General features: G+C 50.5%; 7 protein-coding genes across 7 annotated transcripts; 3 read left to right on the plus strand and 4 right to left on the minus strand.

Annotated features, from left to right (window-relative positions):
* Positions 1-8: 8 nt before the first annotated feature.
* ASPBRDRAFT_614668 (uncharacterized protein) lies at positions 9-826 on the minus strand. Its single transcript, XM_067628313.1, has one exon. The coding sequence runs from the start codon at positions 771-773 to the stop codon at positions 243-245; it is 531 nt and encodes a 176-aa protein (XP_067478731.1). The 5' UTR covers positions 774-826; the 3' UTR covers positions 9-242.
* Positions 827-2,305: 1,479 nt separating this feature from the next.
* Positions 2,306-6,047, plus strand: phoC (putative cyclin dependent kinase inhibitor Pho81; the record flags this gene model as incomplete). The annotated part of the gene is made up of 10 exons (XM_067627485.1): positions 2,306-2,335; positions 2,359-2,427; positions 2,532-2,654; positions 2,715-2,765; positions 2,824-2,964; positions 3,032-3,079; positions 3,145-3,162; positions 3,254-5,504; positions 5,575-5,744; positions 5,832-6,047. 10 exons carry the CDS (start codon positions 2,306-2,308, stop codon positions 6,045-6,047), a joined length of 3,117 nt encoding a protein of 1,038 aa, XP_067478732.1.
* Positions 6,048-6,586: 539 nt separating this feature from the next.
* Positions 6,587-7,638, minus strand: ASPBRDRAFT_179931 (uncharacterized protein; the record flags this gene model as incomplete). The annotated part of the gene is made up of 2 exons (XM_067619913.1): positions 6,813-7,638; positions 6,587-6,738 (listed from the first exon to the last, which is right to left on the minus strand). The coding sequence occupies exons 1-2, from the start codon at positions 7,405-7,407 to the stop codon at positions 6,587-6,589; spliced, it is 747 nt and encodes a 248-aa protein (XP_067478733.1). The 5' UTR covers positions 7,408-7,638.
* Positions 7,639-7,999: 361 nt separating this feature from the next.
* Positions 8,000-9,375, plus strand: ASPBRDRAFT_44421 (mitochondrial 54S ribosomal protein uL3m). Its single transcript, XM_067625193.1, has 2 exons — positions 8,000-8,964; positions 9,047-9,375. Exons 1-2 carry the CDS (start codon positions 8,148-8,150, stop codon positions 9,145-9,147), a joined length of 918 nt encoding a protein of 305 aa, XP_067478734.1. The 5' UTR covers positions 8,000-8,147; the 3' UTR covers positions 9,148-9,375.
* A 1-nt stretch (position 9,376) lies between these two features.
* ASPBRDRAFT_44422 (cytochrome c oxidase assembly factor 1 family protein) lies at positions 9,377-10,291 on the minus strand. The gene is made up of 2 exons (XM_067625194.1): positions 9,738-10,291; positions 9,377-9,632 (listed from the first exon to the last, which is right to left on the minus strand). The coding sequence occupies exons 1-2, from the start codon at positions 10,200-10,202 to the stop codon at positions 9,540-9,542; spliced, it is 558 nt and encodes a 185-aa protein (XP_067478735.1). The 5' UTR covers positions 10,203-10,291; the 3' UTR covers positions 9,377-9,539.
* Positions 10,292-10,519: 228 nt separating this feature from the next.
* On the plus strand, positions 10,520-11,317 carry ASPBRDRAFT_126880 (uncharacterized protein; the record flags this gene model as incomplete). The annotated part of the gene is made up of 4 exons (XM_067617910.1): positions 10,520-10,607; positions 10,665-10,729; positions 10,809-11,139; positions 11,223-11,317. 4 exons carry the CDS (start codon positions 10,520-10,522, stop codon positions 11,315-11,317), a joined length of 579 nt encoding a protein of 192 aa, XP_067478736.1.
* A 286-nt stretch (positions 11,318-11,603) lies between these two features.
* On the minus strand, positions 11,604-13,934 carry ASPBRDRAFT_127883 (putative JmjC domain protein; the record flags this gene model as incomplete). Its single annotated transcript, XM_067618009.1, has 2 exons — positions 11,604-13,597; positions 13,667-13,934. 2 exons carry the CDS (start codon positions 13,932-13,934, stop codon positions 11,604-11,606), a joined length of 2,262 nt encoding a protein of 753 aa, XP_067478737.1.
* Between the last annotated feature and the right edge of the window lie 176 nt (positions 13,935-14,110).

Genomic DNA, 14,110 nt, shown 5'->3' on the forward strand with positions numbered 1-14,110 from the left:
TTGTTCTTCAATCCCTCGCTCTCTGTTTTCTTTTGTGGCCTTCTCAGACCTCAAAATGCCTCTTTCGTTTTCAATTGCCTTATTTTGTCGGTGCCCTCGTTATTCTGGTATATGGATATATCCCTACTGTTTTCCCTTTTTCCTACTTTTGTTCACCTCGGCCTTGTGATTGTACATTTATGATTCTTTTGAAGCCTGACCTCCACACAAGGCAGACCAGGGCTTCCTATCTTGTTACCTTCTTACCCGCTTCCTTTTGCTACTTTTACTTTATTTCCTGTTTGCCTCATTTTTGTCTCAACGTGTCTTGCTGGGGCCTGGATATATTGTTGGTCAAGGCCACTGCAGTGCGTGCATCTTACCTGTACATTTGGATGCAATTGCATTGTGGATTGTTTATGGGGATGGTAGTGCGGTTGAGGAATACATATTGTGAACGTTTGTTCCTGATTGTCTGGAACTCGGAATGATCCCATCGGGTCTAAGCATAAGCGGTCCGAAGTGCTAGGCAGTAGTGGAATTGGGTCCCATGGCACTCTCAATTGAAGAGTGTGACGTCTGTCCCGGAGCAGGGTATGGAATGGCCCGCACGGACATGATCTCTCAATGATACAATTGGTGTCGCGGACCTGCCAGTAGTGCTTTACGTAGGGCTGGGGACATAGTATAGTCCAGATTAACCGAGTCCCTGTGGATCTTGCTAAATATACAGCCTGAGAAGGGAGCACAATTAAGGCAAGCAAGTAGTCATGCCTTCCCTCCTGCCTTTGCATTTCATGTGCAGGAGTTATATTGACTCCGGGTATTCCAGGCCTTGTGGATTGAGGGTGCCGCACATTGCAAGAATGTGACTAGTAGATAGTGAATAGTAGGAGAGGATCGGATGATTGCCCGTTGATGCACCAGAGTAAACAAAGTAAGTACCCTAAGTAGTTAGTACCCTGCAGGTCTCGGCAGCAGAGTGATTGGCTGCATGTGGGACAACGCAGGGGTGGTGCCGCCAAGACTGGAATGGAATGGAACGAAGAAAAGAGTTCGTCGTGGGTTCCGTACTCATTCATCTTTATCATTAGTAGTATCCAGGTAGACAAGTACTACTTACCAAGGGGATACCCTACGTATTTCGAGCCCGGCTATCCTCCAATATCATGGTACCCGAGGAAGTCCAGGTGTACTTTTAACTACTAACGAAGACTAACTACTAAGCAAGTAGTAACTTCGTAACTAGTAACCAGAAGTCAACTCCCATGTTAGTGTACTTTTTTTTTGTAGAACACGTTGGCCATCAAGTCCGCGAATTGAAGCGTTGTCGTCCGGCGATAGAGGGAACGTGGGCACATTCCGGGCGGTGATTGGACCGGAGGCAGCTCTCCAGAGCTCCCCACTCCTTTTTTTCGACGTAACTTGACGTTGACTCGCCCCCGGCACGAGTCCGTTTCCCCTACCGATTCTGGCATTGGATGACCGCGTGTCTTGGGACTGACTGCGCCTTTGAGCTTCCTTTTGCTTCTTCTTCTCCCTTGGCCTCTCCCTCTGGCCTCTCGCCCTTTTCTATCTTTCGCACCCCTCCTCCCAATTGTGCCCCGCCGGGGTCAGGTGCCCCGCATTGGTCTGCCCTTCCGGGTGAACACGGCATATCTACACCTTTCTAGTAGGAGGGAACGAGACGTTCTACCTGCGGAGTTAGTAGTCTAGATAGTGATACCTAGATCCTACTACCGGACCAGTCAGCCATAGTTTAGACTGTCTTCCTCTCCTCCCCTCTGTCTGCTGTCTTCCCTGCCCTGTCACCGCCGACGCCGACGCCGACGCCGCTGCTGCTTCACTTTTGCGCTGTCTTCTCCCCAGTGCGAAGGTACGACGTACACAACGGAGGTACCAGGATCCCTGGGATATCACTACCCACATCTGGAGGTACACCTCACTTTGACGGGTATCCTTGCTTTTCTGTCCCCGTCCCCTGGGTTTCTTGTTGACGCCCCACCCTCAAGACTAGTCCAGTCTTCCCTCGTTCTCTCGCCCTCCCTCCATCCCGCCGGCCGAGCTCAGAGAGGGGCGGACGCTCTCACCCCATATTCGCCGTCGCTGCCATTCTTCCTTTCTTTCCACTGCTCTGGCATTGCTGCTGTCCAGTGTCTCTCTTTCTTCCGTCTTATTTATCCAGGCCCCTCAACCTTTGCCTCAACAGGGCACCAGCGCATTACGGGACCCGTGACATCGCTCTCTCGCCTTCGCGCAGAGCTAGCCTCCGAAGATGTGAGTTTATCTCGGCTCACTCACCGATCCTGAGAATCTGAGCTCGTCCATGTCTTCCATTGGAATACTAACAGCCAGTGTTGCAGGAAGTTCGGCAAGCAGATACAGCGTAGACAGCTTGACCTTCCCGAATATGCCGCCAGCTTCGTGAATTATAAGGCTTTGAAAAAGGTCGGTCTTGCGCTCACGTTGCTGCCCATGCACTACCTCGCCTTTCTTTCTCCCTGAACCATCGGATACACCCCATGTTCTGTCACAGCTGACATCTATGACAGCTTATCAAACAACTTAGTGCGACCCCGACGATACCCGCTCAGAGCGCCGCGGGTGTCCCCCAAAATGTCCCCGAAGCGCAAGCTGCCCTTCGCGCGAACAAAGAGGTCTTCTTTTTCCGTTTGGTAAGATGGTCTGCCAAGCACCGAATGGAATGAATTGCGGCTCATTGGTGATTTGCATAGGAGCGAGAGATCGAGAAAGTCAATGCATTCTATCTACAAAAGGAAGCCGAGGTTTGCACTCCTTTGAGGTTCTCTTGCCAATACGCAATGGGCTAATGCCGAGGAACAGTTCTCGTTACGGCTGAAAACGCTGGTCGACAAGAAACGGGTTATCCAGACGCGGACAGTAACCAGTTCAAAAGCACCTGCCAATTTCGTTGCTCTTTTCGAAGGGTTTCAGCAGTTCGATGGTGACTTGAACAAGCTACAAGTGAGTTCGTTCGGTGATTGGCAAGCTTCATCGGGAGGGGCATACTAATGATGACCGCCCGAAAAAGCAATTCGTCGAGATCAATGAGACGGCGATGTCGAAAATTCTAAAGAAGGTTCGTCACAGAAAGCAACGCAGCCGTCGGCTCCCTTGATTTGACATGGCTAACAGTTCAGTTAGTGGGATAAAACATCAAAGGTCCGAATCACCCATACCCCGCGCATCATGGAGCCCACTTATCCCATCTTGATCACATCCGGCCGTTTACTTATCTGTGTGTCTCCTATAGTCTCGCATGAAGGAATTGTACCTGCACCGCGCTGTTGAGGTACAACCGTGTTTCAATCGTGACGTCTTGCGTGACCTGTCCGACAGAGCAACGACAGCCAGGTTGGAGCTTGAAGCATGGGCAGAAGGCGAAAACATCCACTTTGACACGGCTCGCCCGGTAGATCGGGCTATGGCTGTTCAGGCCTTTGGCTCAGATGAGGAAGATCTCGACCTGCAGATTCTACAATCAGCCACGGCCGGAAACTTGCAGACGCTACGCGAATGGACCGCCAAATTGCAGTCGTCCCCCGATGCCCAGGCCCGCGCAACCCGCACATTCCTAGCCGCCATCAATGAGTTCTCCGATGATGTACTAGCGGTTCTTCTGGAAAGTGACTTGGTCGACATCTTAGCCGAAGATGACATCAATGAGCGCAACTGTCTGCACGAAGCAGCGATTTCTGGTCGCGAATTCGTTTTCAAAGCTGGCCTGACTGCCGGTGTCGATGTTTCCAGAACCGATGTTTACGGCAGAATTCCTCTTCATTACGCCTGTATGCATGGCCGCGTGGACATGGTGCGGGATCTCCTGGCTGCAGGACCTCATACTGTCGATGTGATGGATCATGATAATTTTACCCCCCTGATTCACAGCATTGTCAAAGATCAACTAGCATGTGCGGAGCAACTACTCCACAACAATGCCCGTATCGACCCCGCTTCCGAGTCCGATCATATTCCGCTGAATCTTGCCTGCCAGCATGGATCGCTTTCAATAGTTCAAATGCTCTTGCAGCGGCGTGCGCAATTACTTCCTGACGCAGAAGGCCTCTATCCTCAGCACATGGTGGCACGAGCCTCTCAGTCACCGCAATTACTTTTACTTCTCAAGCAATATGGGGCTGACATGGACCAACGCGACAAGTTGTATCAATGGACGCCGCTCTTCCACGCCGCTAGCGAAGGCTGTGTGGGCTGTTTGCGCACTCTGCTGGAGCTAGGGGTCGACGCCAGTGCTGTTGATGAGAAGGGTCTCTCAGCGATGTATTATGCAGCCTGGGAAGGGCATTTGGAATGTATGCTTTTGCTTTGGTCCAACCGCACCGACTCACGACCCGCACGAACACCATTCGACATTATGAACGGTACGAGACCAGCAGAGACAAGCCACAACATTGACCTGCAAATCAGCGATGCGACAGAAACCGGTGATATGGAGACCGCTGACGGTATCCCTGATCTGTCTCTTCCACCGCCCATCATACCGCTGAGGCGATACGGCCACAACTTTTTGGATAAGAAAGTATTTGTTCAGATATTATTTGACAGTGGCGCATCTGGTTCAATCTGCTTTGACCAAGCCGGCCGGCACCCTGCTGCTCGGCTGACCATCTCATCAAAGCTCTCTGATTTGATTCCCCGCACGATTATGCTTCCCATCCAAGAGGACTCCCGCATTATCTCATTCCATGTGGATAACCTCGAGTCATTCGCCGTTGATTTTGAGATATTCCCCACTTTTGGCTCTAAGGTTATCGCTAAAACAGTCGCCCTACCGACAGTGTTCAAAGCCGAAAATTCCAGTACTGGGACATGCACATTGCCGTTGTTTGATCCGAGGTTACGTTCGATCGGCCAGCTGCAGTTTGGTTTCCAGGTTATCAAGCCGTATCATGGAGATCCTCTGGAGATCACCCACTTTGCTACTTATTGGAAGGCAACAAGTGCTATCGATGCTGAGCATAATGGCCTGGTCACCGGCTCAAGCCTCTCAGGAGACCATGTTCAGCTTTTTGTGCAGCTCACTAAGGATCGGGTTCCGGTTCTGTACCCTCACTTTACCATTGGCCATCATAACATCGAGATCCCCATCTGCCATCTTACCTATGCCCAGTTCCAAGCAATGGGCGCCGAAAGGGGCATAAATCATTCGGAAATGTTGCAGTTCTTGCAAACGCGTGCGGTGGAGGACTTGGCACAAGCTCATCGCTTGCTGGCCTCATCATTCCTCTCATTGCGAGACGTATTCCACCATCTTCCACTCAGTGTCAGCATCAATGTGTCGATCCTCTACCCCTCTGCCGCTGAGGAGCGAGCATTGAACATGACGTCTTTGGCGGATGTCAACACCTTTGCCGATGCGATTCTTACCGAGGTGTTTGACCATGCTCGCATTTCGCGTGATCAGAACCCCGATTTCATGCGTTCTGTGGTCTTTACCTCCTATAACCCCAATATTTGCATTGCTTTGAACTGGAAGCAACCGAACTGTGAGTTATCCAGCCCTTACAGGAATTTGGTTAGGGATCAATGTCGCTAATATTCTTCTTCCTCTCTCAGACCCTGTCCTTCTTTGCAACGATCTTGGCCAAATTCGTGACTTGGCTCGTGACGTGAAGTCATTACCAGACGTCGATAGTAGTGGCCGAGCTTCTATGTCCATTAAGGAATCGGCGCGGATAGCGCAAAGTAACAATCTCATGGGCTTGATATGCCGTTCTAGTCTCTTGGTATGTTGTGCTTTTCGTCTGCTTTCCACACAGATACTCTACGACAGTCTGCCCACAAGATTGATTGCTAACAAGTCGATACCATAGAACGTTGTGCCAGCGCTTGTAGAGACAATCAAGGAGCTTGGCCTCGTGTTAGTTGCGGATACCTCCGATGACTCCGAGCAACCTGACCAACTAGATGCTATGCAAGTCGCGAGCCCATTGGGTGTGGCTGAATGGGCATACAGGATGCCAGACGGCGTGAACGGCGTTATGAAAGCCAATGGCATCCTGAAATTCAACGATATGATTGACATGTGATACGCCTTCTCGAGTCTGCTCCTTCGCATACATCTCACCTTTTCTTCACTACCTTTTCGTCGATATGTATCTCGGGCGTCAACGGAACCCGAACTATTGTAATCGTGTCAGTCATACATGTTTGTTTCACTGTGGGGTCTTTTCTTTTACATGCGGTCTGGTCCATTTGTTACTTCTTGCACTGCATGCCTGGATGAACTTGATGTGTCATTACTTTTCCATAACGTTTGGCTCAATATTGCTACATGCTGCGGTTTTTGGGTTCTCTAGACTGATGTCCTCTATTCTTTAATGTCCCGTCTCATCTTTCTTTGAACGTCTGTACCCTGTCGTCCTTCTTGGCGACCATGATTGACGGAAATACCCGGTTCAATATCTCTGAGTGGAGAAGGACACTATGCGCATGTCCTGCAAAATTATATGTAACAGCTAGTGTACATCTCTATAAATATAATATCTTGTTTTGAAGACTCTTCACAGAGCCACTTCTGGCATTAATCGTCCCAACCATCATACTCAAAACACATCTCCAATGGCATCTACATGCCCTTCGGCCTACCCTTGACAATATCCCAGCCCCAGCCCCTCAGGACCTTGACAACGTTGGGAGTGATCGCAGCCGTCAGGGGCACCCGGATAAAGATGAGACTCTTGTGAACCGCATAAGCGAGAGCAAGTTGCGTCCAAAGACCTGTACAACAATGAAGCGATTAGTCAAACTTATTCCTTTTACATTGAACATATGAAAAAGGGAAAGCAACTTACTAGCTTCACCACCATTAGCCTTCTCCTCACCCTCCTCCGCCGACTCCTGCTCCGCCTGACTCTGCAACGCAGCAGCAGCCTTCTCCTCCTCCTCCGAAGGAGGCCACACCTTCCGAACAGCCCCCTTCACCGACTCCGAAATGACATGCTCATAGTGGCCAATCCGGTCCACCCCAGCCAGCCGAACCGCCATAAAGCACAGTGGGAAATCCACCGCCGACAGAATCAAATACACCCACAGTGCGGACCATCCATATTCCTTGGAGAGCGCGCGAAGTCGCTGCGAGAGCGAGGGTGGTTGCTGCTGCGATTGCGCGGAGCTGTTCGACCGAGCGGACCGGAAGAATGACCGTCGGAAGATGTTCCCTGGCTGTTGCATCTGGCCGCTTCTGAATCTTATTTGGGAGGCGGACGAGGGATTGCGGGTCTGAAAGCTCAATGCGCGTCTGCTGGGCATTCCGAACGCCCGGCTTAGGAGTGGGGAGGTGGATAGGGATGTCCTTATTGTCGTTGTTGTGGACGCGGGTGGCGCATTTTGGAGAATTCTGGACGCTTGAGAGAACAAGCGCGATAGGTGAGACGGTTGTAAGCTCATTTTGTTCGGGTTTTATTAGCTGGTTTGTCCGAGTGCGTTGGTTCGTTGTAGGAGGAGTTGTGACTCTTTCCAGTCGATGGATTTTCGGAAAAGAACGGACAAATCTTGGGGAAGATGAACAGGCAAAATCACCAAGAAATCCTCTGCTTATATAGTCGCGGAAAGCGACGGTCTAGGAAGCAGAAGAAGCCGAGACGGGCAATGCAGGCCTGAATGTAAGCAAAATTGGGGATGACGTTGCGGGCAACAGATCGTAGGATCAGCTTCCCTCCCGTCCTTTTTTTTATACACTTCGGCGCCGCCATCGGCGTGCCGGCGAGTCCGGTTCCCGATTGGCAACTATCGGAGCATGGATCGACTGCGCGAAATAATGCATGCTTCGAAGCTTGTGGTACTGGCTTCGTTTTCTCTTCGGCTTTAGCTCGGATCAGGAACTTAGAGGAGTCATCTACGTGACCACAATCAGTGATTCAGTGTAGGTAATGCGTGCCTACTAATGAGGCATCATTCTGTAGTCTGTACAGTACTACAAGTAATTCATGTTTACCTGCATGTATTAATGCCTGAGGATCATATCCAGGCATCAAACCAGCATCCGCGCCCGCGCGCCACACACCGCCTTCGAGACTCTCCGGCCTATCCTCGACGGGGTCTCCGCACGTCTTGCCAAAAATCTCAGCGGCAGAAAAGAGTGAGAGTTGAGAGTATATACCTCCTCCCCCCAGTCACCTCCATTCGCCATGACTCCCCGTATATCCGGGAAGCTGGGACAGCTTCCATTGACGACAATCTGGGCCTCTCAATTCCCGACTTCCGCCGTCCGCAGCAGCCAATTCTCCATCACCTCAGTCCGCACCTTCGGTATCCGGTCCTTGAACCCCCCCGAGACTTCGCGCTTCAACGTCGGCCATGAACTGCCCGTGTTGAAATCGACGCCCACCGCCGCCCTCGAGCGCAAGGCTAACACTCTCCCCCCGCGGACCGGTGCCATTACTTTCAAGAAGGGCATGACCGCCCTGTATGACCCCGAGACTGGGAAACGTGTTCCCTGCACCGTGCTGCAGCTCGATCGAGTCGAAGTCGTATCGCATAAGACTCGTGAGAAGCATGGATACTACGCTGTTCAGCTGGGCGCTGGATGGAGGCGTCCTGATAACCTGACCAAGTCCCTGCTCGGCCATTTCACTGCCAATGGCATCTCGCCTAAGCGTCATGTCTACGAGTTCCGGGTCAAGGATGAGAGCGGGCTTTTGCCTATTGGACAGGCTGTCAGTGCGGACTGGTTCCAGGAGGGACAGTTCGTGGATGCGAGGTCTAATACGAAGGGTAAGGGCTTTGCGGGTGTTATGAAGAGACATGGTTTCGGTGGTCAGGATCGCAGTCACGGTGTTTCTTTGACGCATCGTTCGCTTGGTTCCGCTGGTCCCAGTCAGGGTGGTGGTTCTCGTGTTTACCCTGGAAAGAAGATGGCGGGTAACATGGGTAATGAGCAGAACACGGTTCAGAATCTGAGGATTCTGAAGGTAGACGCTGAGAATGGAATCGTCGTGGTCAATGGTAGGATCCCCTTGAGTTACTCCGATTGAAGGAAATTGTTGTCGTTGAATAAGGTTGATGCTAACGTTTGGCCTTGTAACAGGATCCGTCAGTGGTCCCAAGGGCTGTGTTGTCCGGATACAGGATGCTATCAAGAAGCCGTGGCCGGAAGTCTCCCCTGCGACTACTGAGGCTTCTGAATAATTTAACCGCACGCGCTTCTTGTTCTTCTTGTCACCACCTCCTTTTGTGAAATGTACTACTACACTGTATTGTTTTTTCTTTTTTAAGAGCGGCGTCTGTATATGATACATAAATGATATCCCTTTCCCAAAGTCTTGGTTCCTATAGATCATTTCTTCTCCACCTTGTAGGCGCTTCTAAATAGCGCATCCACTTCGACTCAAGCAACATGACTTTGCTCAATTGAAGGATGGGTGAGAGGGAAAGGGAGGGTGAAGACGCTTTCCGAAGCCCGAACGCCTTAGCCCAATGCACATGAATGATATGATATATTTACATGCACAACTCTCCAAACACCACATAACAAGCGAGTATGCAGCACGAACAAAGAGTTGCCAAGTAGTTTGACTCAATCAATTGCTCTGATTGAAGGGGTCGGTATCATTGTCAAGGAGCTGGACAACCTTGCCGTCCTCGGTTTCCAGGCTCCAGACTTCCGTGCGGAACTATATACAATGAACGAACGTTAGTCAGGTACTTCTATGCCATTGAAGACCCAAAAGCAGCGAAGTAGGTTAGAAAACAAGAAAGAGGTGATGGGGTCAACGAACAAAGCTAGTCCGGTCAGGTCTAATACTGCGGAACCGCATTTTACCCTGGGCCTTGGTACCCTTAACCCAGAACGAAATATCAATGCGACCATGAAGCTGGTTCATCTCTCCACTGATCCACGGAATCTTCTGAGCAAAGTAGATCTCATCACCCAGAATCTCCCTCGCCTGCGGGGAAGTCCTCAGCGCATACAGCGTACTGCTAACTACACTGGAGGAAGATTTCTGGTAGTTGAATATACCCAGCATAGCGGCTCCCACGACAACGGCAAAGATGGGCAAGGTTCGTATCCATCGCCTCTCGTTCTGAACATTGGGTAGAGCTCTATCCGCCCGTCTTTCCATAAGAGGGCCAGAGTTCGCCTGTGGTGCGGGGATCAAGTTGCGCCGGGGAGGGAGCATTCTGCGATGATTTATGCATAGTCGGGAAGCGCCGATGCGCCTCTCTGCGAGTTGTAGGAGCATCTTTGGGTGGTATAAAAGATCCAATTGGCTCTCGATGTGTGTCGAGTGTCTTGCGCAGTGTGGTGGGATCTCGGTGGTCTATTGTATGCGGGGAGTGGCAGTAATAGTAGGGCGTGGTTGCTAAATGCTAGGAAGTCCGAAACCTGAGGCGGGAATATGGTAAACCGAAACGGATGTACTGCCGTACACTTAGCAAACTAGACAAACCCACGCCCAAGCTAAAGGGACCTTGTGTGCTTTAAAGCCTGAGCGACGTCATCACCAACTCACTCTCTGATTCTCTCTGCTATTTTCACAGCAGACATATTGTTGCAGCGATGGCAACGGCAAGGCTTCGTAGAGCATTTCGCTACCCTGACGATTCAGGCGATGACGAGCACAGTCGGGAGGAGCTGGACGAAGAAGGTATGTACCATCAATTTCAAGCGGGAGGCCATTCAGACAACGTTGCTGACGGCCCAGCAGAGCAGGAGCGCGTGATAGAGCAGCTGAAATCACTGAATGAAAAACGAAATTCTGAATACAGCGTAAATATTTCTCCTATCCTGGAACGATTAAAGTGAGGATGAGAGCATCTGCTAAGTACCAGCCGACGCATCTATATAGATCGTTTTCGCTGCCATCCCCCTATTTTCCAGCTTCGCTTTCATCGCTCCGATATTGTCAGGCTCCTCGAGTCTATCTGAGCGATGCTTGTCTTTGCTCGGCGTCTTATCTTTACTAGTCACCGCTTATATCATGAAGTATCTCCCGCTTGAACGCCCGGATCCTAAGGGCAAGAGACCAATGACCACACCGCATGGTATGGCTAGCATCCAGCGATGCATCTTGCCTGTCAATGCTGCGATCTGCGTGCTTTTAGCCCTGGTCTACGCTTCACAACCCAGAGCGCAATCATCGCTGGAGATCCAGCCGGTTACCTACTTGGTTCCAGGAGGTAGGTGATTTTCAGCATCCTTGCTTCATTAGCTGCTTTGAGTCTTTCGTGGAAAAGATTAGAGAAGTACTGACATGATATAGCAATGTTTGCGGCTGTCCTAGTCGCACGCAAGGTCATGCTTTCGGTTGATCTCAGAACTCTTGAGAACCTCCGCTATGAGTACAAAGGAGCATAGAACACGCTGCAATGTCTTTCTTGGACAATCACCCTTAATGGCGCGGCCAACAGTCGCATGCCCATGGGTTCAATTCTTCAAAGAGTATGTTAGTGAGTCTTCAACTCATATTGATAAAGCTACTGCAAGACTAAAGTTTGATCCTGAATTCGTCCGCTGATACCAATGCCAAGTTATGCTTTCTCGCTATTTGCGGAAAATTAGAAGAAATAGGAAAAGAAGTATAACGCCTGATATGCATAGAGCTATAACGACGCGGGAAATTGCTGCAGCGCCCTGAAACTTGTCACTGGCCGGGAAGGTCAGGTACACTCATAAATGAGCCGTCAAGCCTTTCCAGGGCCGGATCTACCGGTATATCGTCATAGTCGGGCGCATACTCTGTTACTGGGGGCACCTCCTCAAGCTGGATGCTATGCTCAACCATTGACTGGTTACGCTTCTCGTCGGCTTCTTTTTGGTGCTTTTTCAGCCGTTTGACCTCGTCATCGCCGGCCTTCTTTAGCCATCTGAGATTGGATTGTCGGAAATCCACCAAGCTCTCCACACTTCGAGGATCGGCTATCTTTCGGGTGTCATGGCCCAATAATGTGCATGTCGGTTCAAAGGGCGTCATCGTAGGATCGCGACGACAGGCAGCACAACTGCAAATCTTGCGGCACTTTGGGCACTTCCACTCAATCGCCTCCATCGTCTCCTGCGGCTTTATGTTGAAAGCTCTAAACAAGCTACCATAGCAGTAGTTCGTCCGGCAGCCAGAACAGGAGGCAAGTTTCCACCTTGGCTCAGCATATCTGCAGATATGGCAGTTTCGAGTCTGTTGGAATGCGTCAACTCGACGGGTTTTCCTCCGTTTGCGCGCGGAATTGGGTCGCTCCGAATCACTTTCTAGCTCTTCTAGCCGTTCTGACTGAACGGTCGGCTTACTTATATCGACCCACGGCCGCCTCCTGAGTTCCAACTGGCAAACCTCTGCAAGTGTTCTCTTCTCCAGCCGGCTCCTCTGTGCCGGGAGACTCACGTATGTGTCTCGAGCTTGGGAGTTGATGTCGATTATCTGCAGCCTCCAGGTCTCATATTTGGCTTGAAGCTCATCCCAAGGGAACTGTTCAACCCATCTGAGCTTAGCTATGCAAGCACAGCTCCTGCCCATCGCATAGCATTCCATGCAAATATCATAAGTGTCTTCTTCGCCTGTGTTTGTTGGTCCGACACAAGATGGGCAAGTTAGGAATCTATTGAAAATATTACCCCGACAGTATGAACATGTAATATTACTGTCAAAGGCGATATATTCAACATCCTCTTCGGGTAGTTGGTCCGAGAAGCTCTCAGACAAGATGATGTCAGTGAAGAGGCTGAAAAGGTGCTCGAAATCTTTGACTATCTGCCGAAGTATCGAATCACCACTGTCCACTGTATCTGCCTTGCGGAGGATGGCCGAGTAATGCTCCAGGGAGTAGAACACTATCGCTTTGTTCTTGTACTGTTCGTCTCGGCAAACCATCCTGGCATGAGGAAGAGCCTCGGTGAGCGCTTTTTCCAGGGTCTCCGGAGTTGTACGATTCCAGGCCACTTTCATTGTCCTTGTCCCTCGATTCCACACTTGGTGTGCTGCTAAAGGGGGTACGAGGATGAAGTCGCCCGGTCGTTGCTCGACAACGTAAGTCTTGAAGGGCGCTGCCTTCCACGCATTTATTTGCGCAAAATGATCCTCGATGTCAATGTCGTGGCCTAGAGTTGACATCCAATATTCCGAGACTACCCGGCGGTCTTTGCTCTCGGTCATGAACCAAATAGACGACCCCGGCTTCGTTTCTTTGCCATATTCAGTGGAACCATCCGACGCCTCCACCATGATGTTCTGGCCCAAACTAGCACACATTTCCTGGTGAGCCGGTGTATAGGTACCTTCGTGACCAATGTAACACATCAGATTTTCCGCACGCATGCTAGGAGGAAGGCAGCTCATAAGATCCCCAGGCCTGGCTATGCCCGAAGAGTTCCTATTCCTGTTGGAAGGCGTACTTCTCTTCGCTCCCGGACCATCAAAGGTTTCCTGGAACTGGTTCAAGTAAAACAGTCCCGGGGGTATTATCCTTTTCAATTGCTCGCGCCACTGGGGGGGACAGTCAATGTCCTTGAGATAAATTCTCTGGCGATCAGGATCCTTGTAATTATATGCATTCCACTGGCTTGCGAGAAGAGGCATGTTTTTTAGATAATGACCGATAGTAAGAGGTAAATCAGTTTTCGTGGTCAAATTGCGCGCACATTCCGCTGTGGCGTAGAGGCTCTGGGTTAGTTAAGGAATTAGGAAGACATCAAAAATCAGGAGCTATCACTCACTTCTCGACGAATAGTGATTTCTAAGCCATTTTTCCGAGAAGATCGAGTTATCGAGCCGGTGATTGAAGCCCTCGACAACCAAAGGTTTTCCACCACGAACCACATGGAGCAGCACAAGCTTCTCAAATATCTCCAGCCCATTCTCGTCAATCATATCACAGTGAATTCTGGCAACTTCTTCAAAGTTTGGTGTCGAGTTCACGAGTTCTGTGAGGTCCAAGTCTGGAGAAAGTGGCTCAAAAGCCGCTCGGGGTCGCTGGGCGGGCATCTTGACGGGGGTTCAACAATCTCCGGTATGAATGGCTGTAGCTCCAGTACTTTCGCTCTCAACGATATCGATCATCCTATTTGCGATATTAGAAAGAGCCAATGATCTTCTCCGCACTAAAGCATACTTCTAAACAGAAACCTTCTGGATGGACCACTGCGCCAAAATTGTGTTCT

Source organism: Aspergillus brasiliensis (assembly GCF_001889945.1).
Source record: "Aspergillus brasiliensis CBS 101740 unplaced genomic scaffold ASPBRscaffold_7, whole genome shotgun sequence".
In the NCBI taxonomy this organism is placed as follows: domain Eukaryota; kingdom Fungi; phylum Ascomycota; class Eurotiomycetes; order Eurotiales; family Aspergillaceae; genus Aspergillus; species Aspergillus brasiliensis.